At 37.2% G+C, this 9648-nt stretch overlaps 1 protein-coding gene across 11 annotated transcripts in view; it reads right to left on the reverse strand.

Moving 5' to 3' along the window:
- The window catches only part of EXOC1 (exocyst complex component 1), a 50835-nt gene extending 41978 nt beyond the window's left edge, over nt 1-8857 (reverse strand). For 6 of the 11 annotated variants that reach the window (XM_017540226.2, XM_017540225.2, XM_037742593.1 and 3 more), the window contains exons 1-3: nt 8516-8857; nt 4045-4178; nt 1936-2066 (exon numbers count right to left, since the gene is read on the reverse strand). In XM_017540226.2, the coding sequence (XP_017395715.1) occupies nt 1936-2066; nt 4045-4168 (255 nt within the window). In that variant the 5' untranslated portion in view covers nt 4169-4178; nt 8516-8857. The remainder of the gene's footprint in view (nt 1-1935; nt 2067-4044; nt 4179-8515) is intronic. The other 5 variants (XM_017540234.2, XM_017540232.2, XM_017540224.2 and 2 more) reach the window with 4 other exon arrangements.
- Between the last annotated feature and the right edge of the window lie 791 nt (nt 8858-9648).

The raw sequence follows: 9648 nt of genomic DNA on the forward strand, positions 1-9648 counted from the left end.
TGGATGTACACTTTACATCCAAGGAATTAAAAAATAGGCTCGAATATTCTTAATGTTCCAAAAGAATATTAACATATTTGATTCATTTAAAGTGTTACTTGGGGGAAATATAAATACATTAAAGGTAAGGGAAGTTATATCACACTTCTACTGTGAAGAACTGGAATATCTAAGGAATCAGGACTTGATCTTTGGTACAACATCATATTACAGCAGCATGGAATGACTAATTAGTGCAATTTATAGCTTAATAAACAGAATTGAAGCATCAAAAATTAAAAACCTGCCTTTACAATGAAAAGGTAATTGCATTATTATCCAAAAAGTACAGTAAGAGTATTGGCAACTTATATGAAACTTGATGGGAAATAATCTCTTCCCTGGGAATATTTCCCATAATACCATAAAAGAAGTTGAGTGCTCCAGTGGCAACACTCACACAGATCAATGTGATACTAAATGGCTAACGTTAAGTTATGTATAAAAATTTTATGTTTTCTATCCATATATAGCGTACACACACCAAGGTGCCTACATAAAATGCAAAAAAAAAAAAAAAATATCCATTAAGCAAGTCAGCAAGAGGCGTCAGCTGTGAGAATGCATTCAAATAAGCATTCAGCAATGTTACTGAATTATGCAAGTCAACAGGGTTACGAAGTGCAAAACTACTGAAGGGAAAAATGCTTTTAATAAAAGTGCAGTTTTAAAGAGCCTTAAAAGTGTTTTTTCTTAAAGAGAAACCAAGCAGAAAAGTTTCTACTCTTGATCCCTCTCCATGGCAACAAAAATTACTGATTAAAGTGGTTTTTAAACATCCCTTTATAATTTTCCTTCCAATCTCCATTCCTCTAAATTTCTGTCAAACCCGGTTTCTACAGTTCACATTTTTCTCAACGCTGGGTGCTCCTTAGGGATAAAGCAAAGGGCCGGTATGCTTAAAATACTTAAAGAAAAGGCATTTTCTGCATTTGGAAGAAAACTGAATTATACAGATATGCAGGGCTCTCCTCAAATTGTTCTTACTTCATTTTTTTTTTTATACCCAACTACCTGTCATTTTGTCCAGATTTTTGATCCTTGGAGGTTTGTACCAAAGTAAAGGTAAAACCAGAATTTAATCTTATCAGACTGCTTTACACTGGCAGTTTTTTTGTTTTTGTTGTTTTTACTTTGTGCCTTTTTCGTAAATGTGTGGGATTTGTAGAGTTAAAGAGCACCTGCAGTTTCACTAGTGTAAGCCTTGCTATTATTATATTGTACAAGTAGTTGTGATACAAAGTATTCCCTAGTGCTCTGGAGGTGGGTTTGGGCTGCAGAGGAAGATGAGGGGCAGAGAGAGGGTGAGGAGGAGGAGGAGGAAGCACCTAATTTAATGAAGGAGGCCAACTTGACTGCTTTGAAAAAAGGGTATGCTCTGAAAAGCCCTGAACTGTCAGGAAGTTAAGTGACCTTTAATGTGATTATAACATTATTCAACTTTGTTGGAGTCTGAGTGTGGTTTATGTATAAGGGGTAAGATTTATATCTTTATAGATCTTATTCTCAAATAAGTTATATAACTCACTATCACTTCTTTTTTTTTTGAGCCACAAACATCAAAGCCCTCATGAAGACTAAGAAAGGCTCACTTTGGTTACATGATTTTGATTAAAACCAAACAAACAAAACCTCATGACACACCACTTTAAAATCCATACTATGTATACATTTTATACAAATTAGGCTTAATCTAAACACAGAAATGTGGAGAGTCAAGGTTATATTGCTCTAGCTTATGTGGCTTGTGCACAAACAAAATTGTAGCTTAAAAAAGCAAAAAGTCATAAAACAAACATACACATTAATTTGTTTTTAGATCATCTTAGAATATGTAATACCATGTTATAAAATGAAAGATGCTTTCTGAACACAGGTGGACTAAGAAAAACCTACTTTGATAGCATCTTTGGCATCTACCACAGCAAGATCTCGAAGGGCCCAAGCGATCTGCCTTTTGTAGAAATCTCCCTTATCGGATTTCTTGACTTTGACCACTTTCACCTGCACAGGGCGCTCAGTTGTCACTGTTAAGTAGAACACACACTTTTGTCATAAATATTACTCCTTTTACTCATTCTTTAATCACTCATTATGAGTATAGCTTTCAGGTACCTAGTAGCTGATACTAAAAGAGTGTAATACTTTATAACCAGTGCCATGACTAAGGAAAGCACAGAATTCTAACAGAAGCATCTATGTCAGGCTAGAGGGTCGGAGGTAGGTTCCTTGAGAAATAAAGGAATGATATATTAATATTAAATTAATTCTGACCAGTTTTAAAGAAAAGTATGAGATAAAATTCTAAAGAATGATTGACATATGTAAAGCCCGTGAGAGGCTTGAAAGTGCAAAATACCATTTCAAAGAGCAACAATATATTTATACATAAAGGTCTTACTATGTTGCCAGGCTTGTCTTAATTAAACTCCTGGGCTCAAGAGATCAGCCCGACTCAGCCTCCCTAAGTGCTGGAATTACAGGCATGAGTCACTGCTCCTGGTCTAAGAATTTCTTTATAGCAATGCAAGAATGGCCTAATACAGATACATTATGATTGTTAGGTTATTCCAAAAAGTCAATTTATCTTTTTAAAAACAAAGTATAATTATATACTATACTAACAAGGGAGAAAATTTTATAATAATACCAACGATATGAAATAAGCATTTGATAAAATTCAATACCCATTCATGATTTTTTAAAAAAGTGTAAGAAGCCAAGGATAGAATGGAACTTACTTAACACTGCAAAGGACAGCTGTAAAAACCCTATACCAAATATCATGCTTAAAAATGAAGTCATTCTCTTTGAGATGGAGACTGTATTGATAGTCCTAACTAGTAAACAAAACCAACAAAAATAAATAAAAGATACAAAAACTATAAAGGAAGGAAGAAAAATATCACTACTTTCAAAGAGCCTAAAAATAATTAGAATTAATAAGAAAGTTTGACAAGACTGACAGACATCCATATAAAACACCAACAATGCATTGTAGAATTTTAACAATATATGATTTTAAAATGTATTAATGTTAATAAGAGCTATTATTTATGACTATCAAATAAAATCTAGGAATAAATCAATATCTTGGAATAAATCCAAGAATATACATGCCAAACCTTTAGAGAAAATGATGAAACTTATAAAAAGTTATAAAATACCTAGATAAATGGAGAACTGTACATGTTCATGGCACAAGGATTCAATATAATAAAAATGCAAGTTATCTCCAAATTGAAATACAGGTTCAAAACAATTCCAATCAAAATCTCAGCAAAGTCTGAAACTTGAAAAGTTGTTTCTAAAATTTAGGTGGAGTATAAAACAAAAACAAAACAAAAATAAGATATAAGATGACACCCAGAAACACTCACACACAGCATGACAGATGTCAACACAGGTGAGCTAAGACTGAAATGTAAAAAGCAAAATTATAAAACTTTTAGAATTTAGGAAAATATTTTAATGACCACACAACAGACACCTGGGAAAGATCTCTTAAGACACCAAAAGGTAGAGCCATAAAGGATTAATTAATTTCATTTAGTTTAAATTATAAATTTCATTAAAAGGTATCATAAAAAGTGAAAAAAAGACAAGCCACTAACTGGGATGCATACAACCAACAAAAGATTGATACCCAGATTATAGAAAGAACTTGTACAAATCAGTAAAAGGACAAGCAACACAACAGAAAAATGAGCAAAAGGCTTAAACAGGTAAATTTCATAGAGAATGAAATGACTAAGAAATTTATGAAAAGATGCTCAATCTCATCATTATAGGGAAATACAATTTAAAACCACAATGAGATACTATTTCACTGCCACCAGATTGGCAACAATTAACAGCCTGTCAAAACCAAGTGTTGGCTAGGAATTTGTTGACCCAATAATTTTTCCAATTGTAGAGACAATGGGGATATTCAAAACAAAGAGGAAATATCTCCTAAATAATAAAAGGATACAAAACAAGTACTCTTTCCCACTAAATACCCACCTGTGGCACACAAAAAACAGTTCTTTTTCTTTTTTCCTGCTTTGCAGACATTCACAATGCTCAGCAGGCGTTCATCATTTGGTGTAAAAATGTCTCTTTGTAAGGCATGCTTGATTGCTGTCATCTTTTCTCAGCTGAAAAATTCAGAGTATAGATATTTAGCTCATTCTCAACATCACTGCACTTTATACTTTTGAACTTTTGATTTGAAAATGATTTTTGGTTAACAAGCCTAGGAAAAATGATTTAATATATTAATACACCTAAATCACAAAAATATAAAGCTGTAAGTTTGGAAATAAAATTAGAGAACCAGTATTATTAACTCTAAAATGTTTGGAAATGCTCAGAGAATGTATACACACACAAACATACACATACTCACACACACGCAAGATTTAAGAAAAAAATCTTCAAACCCATGCTCAATCTTTAAATATAGTTTTCTACATAAAGAACCCTTACAACTCAACACCAGAAAGACAAATAACCCAATTAAAACTTGGATAAAAGACCTGAATAGACATTTTTCCAAAGATACACAAATGGCCAATAAGCACATCAAAAGATTTGCTTAACACCACTGGCCACTAAGGAAATGCAAATTAAAACCACAATGAGGTACCAACCACTTTACACCCACGAGGATGGTTAAAATAAAAACGATAGAAAATAACAAGTGTTGGTGAAGATGAGAGGAAGCAGAACTCTCCTACATTGCTGGTGGGATTGTAAAATGGTGCAGCCGCTTTGGCAAAAATCTAGGTGGATCCTCATTAAGTTAAACATGGGTTATCTTATAATCCAACAATTCCACTCCCAGGAGAATCGAAAACATATGTCCATGAAAAAATTTGTACATGAGTGTTCACGGCAGCACTATTTGCAACGGCAAAAAAACAGAAATAATGGAAATGTGCATCAAATGATATATAAGCAAAATGTGGTATATCCATACAATTATTATTTGGCTGCAAAAAAAAAAAAAAAAAAAGGAAATGAAGTAATGAAACATGCTACAATATTGATGAATCTTGAAAACATTATGCTAAGTGAAAGGAGCCAGACACAAAAGACCACATATTGTATGATTCCATTGATATGAAATATGCAGAATAGGAAAATCCATAGATACAGAAATGTAAGTGGTTTTCAGGAGCTGGAGGGGAAGGTGTAAAGAAGGAAAGGAGGAGTGATTGCGAATGGGTATGGAGTTTCTTTTTTGGGGTGACAATGTCTTTCAGCTAGATAGTAATGATGGTTGTACACCTTTGTGAATATGCTAAAAATCACTGAATTATACAGTTGAAAAGGGTGAATTTTATGATAAGCGATCTCAATAAAACTGTTAAAAAAAATAGGTTTCTACTTATCTCCCTTTTCTCATCTAACACAGCATCTTTTCAAACATCAACTTAAAATATTTCTTAATCTCTGCTTTTTCAAATACATATTTGTGTTGATATCTATTACTATTTTCCAATGCAAATGTGTAGTGTTTCACACATGTGAGCTTGCCTAGGACACTAACTTTTAAAACACTATTTCTACGGGAAAACGAGGAAATTATGATTTTAAATAAATGATTTACAACACATTTTTATAGCACAATGACAATTTTGTAAATTAAGTCTTTCCAATATTTTACTCAATCTGTACAACTTCTATCACTGCTCCAATTCCAAAAAATTGCTTTTCTCATACAATTCACATCTTCCCACTTCCATTTCATCTCAGCCTCTAGTCTTTTTACATTCTCCTCCTTTCTGTTCCCTTAAGCTGGCCTCTCAAAGTTTACTTCTTTTCCAACCTTGCCTGGAGACAGGGCTCATTTTCCTATACTTAAACTATCCCCTACAATTATTTCACCCTGTTTGTAGACCAGCTGATCTTGTTTTTATCAATTTCCATAAACTGTATTTTTTCTTCACTTCTCTAGGATTACCAGATGCCACTTTAAAAGCCACATATTCGCCTGGTGCAGTGGCTCACGTCTGCAATCCCAGCACTTTGGGAGGCCAAGGTGGGTGGGTCACCTGAGGTTGGGAGTTCGAGACCAGCCTGATCAACATGGAGAAACCCTGTCTCTACTAAAAATACAAAAATAGCCGGGCGTGGTGGTTCACGCTGAGGCAAAAGCATCAGCCTCCCGAGAGGTGGAGGTGGCAGTGACCCGAGATCACACCATTGCACTCCAGCCTGGACAACAAGAGCAAAACTCTGAATCAAAAAAAAAAAAAAAAAAAAAAAAAAAAGCCACATATCCATGCTCATTGCATGCAGTACAAATATCTACATCAGGCGAAAGCTAGACTTTCAATGCTGCTCAGCAATTAATCTCTCATTTGATGAATCCTTTCCTATTCTCCACCACCACTGTTGCAAATCCTTATTACTCTTCTTCAGTCCCCAACTCTAGCGTTAGCCTCCTTCCTCTCCACAAATGACTTAACAACCTACCTTGCAGAGAATATAGAAATACAATTCTCCCCAACTGCTTTCTTCTCCATCTCTCTACACCTTCACCCGTCCTAACCTCCTTTTGGTCTATTATAGTGTCCATGCTGCTAATCCCTTATTATATCGTAGGGCCTAGATACTCTACTTCTTCCCAAGCCCAAGCCCCATTGTACATTGGCCAGTTTACTTTTCTAGCTCTGGGCTTTTGTTCATGCAATTTTCTTTTCTTTGAATTCTCTTCTCCCTGGGAAATTAAAATTCATCCCTCAAGAATGTGCTAAAATGTCATCTCTTCTGTAAAGTAACCCCTCCCTGCCACCGCCCCACACAAAGAATATTTTCTACTTCTCTAACATTTCCCATCTACTCTAATAAAACAGCATTTATGAACTGTATTTTCTAGCTAGTTGTATTTTATCCCCTATTCAAAGTAGGACCATGTCTGAATCATCTTTGTATTCCTAGAAGTTGGCAAATTAGGCATTTGGTAAATGTTTAAATTAACTGACATGACAGCTATAGCTCCTCCAAGATTCCCCCTTTCCAACTTTCACACCTATAAGCAAATGTCCAGGTTCAAAATCCACCATATTTGATTCCCTCTTTTGTTGTCAACATGAAATCTGCTACCACACTCTGATTTTCCCCATCTACATGTAATTTATTCCTTTCTTTTCCCACTGCAAATACACTAACTCAGGTTCATATCAATTTTATTTAACCCTACAAAATCTGGTTATCTCTCTGCATGGTCCCACAACCCTAAACAACAACAAAATAATCTTAAAGACAGTTTGTATTACATCATGCTCTTACTCAACATTTTCCTAATGTTTTCAAAAACAAACCTTCCACCCCAAGCACTCTGTTCATTTTGGATGTCAAATCTTTACTTTGGTACTTTCCATGTAAGGAATATCCTCTCCATCCTATCCAAACCCTAATTACACTTCATAGTTTACATGAAGTTGATTCAATGAAGATCTTAACCCAAATTGACCTCTCCTCTAAATTTCTACAGCACTTACTGCGTTTGCTAAACAAATCAAGCATTTACTGTCTAATGGGCTCATTAAATCATAAGCCTCTGTATCTCAAGAATTCTCTTAAAGAGAAAGAAGGGAAGAATGTTCATGATAGTTTCGTGTTTAGTGGATACTTATATCTCTTAAGGTAATTAGAACTGAATAGTAAAAACTGGTCAAATGAATGACTAATACGGACCAACGTTTACCCATACTCCCGCTCTGGCTAAATGCAACGACTAAATTGTACAGTAAGCGGCGAAACAAGAGAGGACTGGGCATACCTCATAAAGAAGTTAGACATAATGAAAAGCAGTATGTGACTCTTCATTCAGCAAATACTGATGCTTATTAGGTGCTAGACACTACTCTGGGTTACAGTGGTCAACATGACAGACATGTTCATGAAGACCTGAGGCCGCGTGCTTCTATGGCATTTCCATCCTGCAAGTCGAGTGATTAACTTCAGTCTTTTCAGTACTTTTCGGCAAGTCAGTAAATACATCCCTAGAAGTCCTCTAAAATTATTTTCCAGGTCTGAGAACCCATGTCTGACCACGTTCCAAAGGCAGCCGGCCACTGTTTACTGGTTGTTTCCTTAAACTCAGTTGGACCACCACAGTGTGTGACAAATAGCTGGTCAGTGTGAGTGCCCGTCTGCATTGGGTTCTGCATGCTGCTGAGACATATTAGTGCATGAAGTATTGTCATCTAGAAGATAAAACTGTGCACGAAAATAGAGCAATGCACTTAAGAGATTTGGGGGGCGGGGAGAAATGTGGATTTGGACAAAGGAGGAAGGCACTGTCACGCTCTCCTCTCCTGGCACGCCAAGAGCGTACGATCAGGGCCATTTTGCGCAAATAAAATCTGGTTCCGATGGGCGGAACCATAATGGGGCCCGTGAAGACTGCCCTCCCAGCTCCGCATTCTCCTAGACCCGAGGACAAGGGGCTGGAGAATGTTCTGACCAGACTGCGTCTTACCGAGACAAACCGGGAAAGGAAGGTCAGAGGGAGCGGCGCCAGAACCCGGGCGTGGAGACAGCAGCGGGACTGAGGAGCCGCCTTAGACCCAGGTGCCCGTCTGTCCGCTTGTCTGCCCGTCGCCGCCGGGACTACAGAGCAGCTGCGGCCGAAGGCTTACCGCAAGGCCGGGCTGAGCCCGGCTGTGCAGAGGCAGGTGTTTCAAAACGGAGACCAGATGGGGGCCACGAGGATGTGCCCCTAAATAAAGCCTTGAACGGGAAGTGGCTGTTCCCCCAACACTTCCTATATCCGGGCACGTGACAAACTCCGCACCGGAAGTTGACCCCGTAGAGAAGGAAGAAGAAGCGAATGGGGGGAAAAAGGAGTGGCCAATAGACCTGGAGGGGCGGGGCGCCAGCCGACGGGTGTGGCCAGGCTGAGCACGGCCTCACTGGAGGGGCGTGTCAGGGAAGGGCAGGGGTGGGGCCCTTGTGGCACAGAAACTGACATGGGAGTTGGGGATTTTATGCTGTGTAGTATTTATTTTCTCTAAAAGAGTTATTTATTCAGGTATTTTCAGCAATTCATTTAAGAAGAAATTCGATTAAATGTTTTCCTTTTTTCATATGTAAAGCTCTATTAACTCTAGATCTTTGCTACTTAAACTTTGGAGAGCTTAAATGAGTTAAATCAGAATCTCTGCGGGTGGGATCCAGACATCAGTACTTTTAATATGGTCCCAGATGATTCTCATATACAGTTATGGTCAAGAACCATTGTTCTCATGACCCTGATACTCAAAGTGTGGTCCGTGGACTAGCTGCTTGGGCAGAATCTGGGTCTTTTAGGAAATGCAGCCTCTCTGGCTCACGCCCGATCTACTGAATCAGAATCTGCATCTTAGCAAGATGATGCTTATGCATATTTAAGTTTGGGAGGCATAAATGTTGTCAATGTTGCTGGTTGTGTGGTAGGTGTCTTATTTATTCCGTATTCCTGGCAGCTTTTTCTGCACTAGACACTTTGATTCCAGGTACAGAGGTGATTCAGGCATGAATCTTACCCTAAAGGAGTTCACAGTGTGGTAGGACTAGACAAGGTGTAGATACAAATATATATAAAATAGGATACAAAATAAGTGACCAAACAGA

This window comes from Cebus imitator, unplaced genomic scaffold (genome assembly GCF_001604975.1).
Source record: "Cebus imitator isolate Cc_AM_T3 unplaced genomic scaffold, Cebus_imitator-1.0 Scaffold124, whole genome shotgun sequence".
In the NCBI taxonomy this organism is placed as follows: Eukaryota; Metazoa; Chordata; class Mammalia; order Primates; family Cebidae; genus Cebus; species Cebus imitator.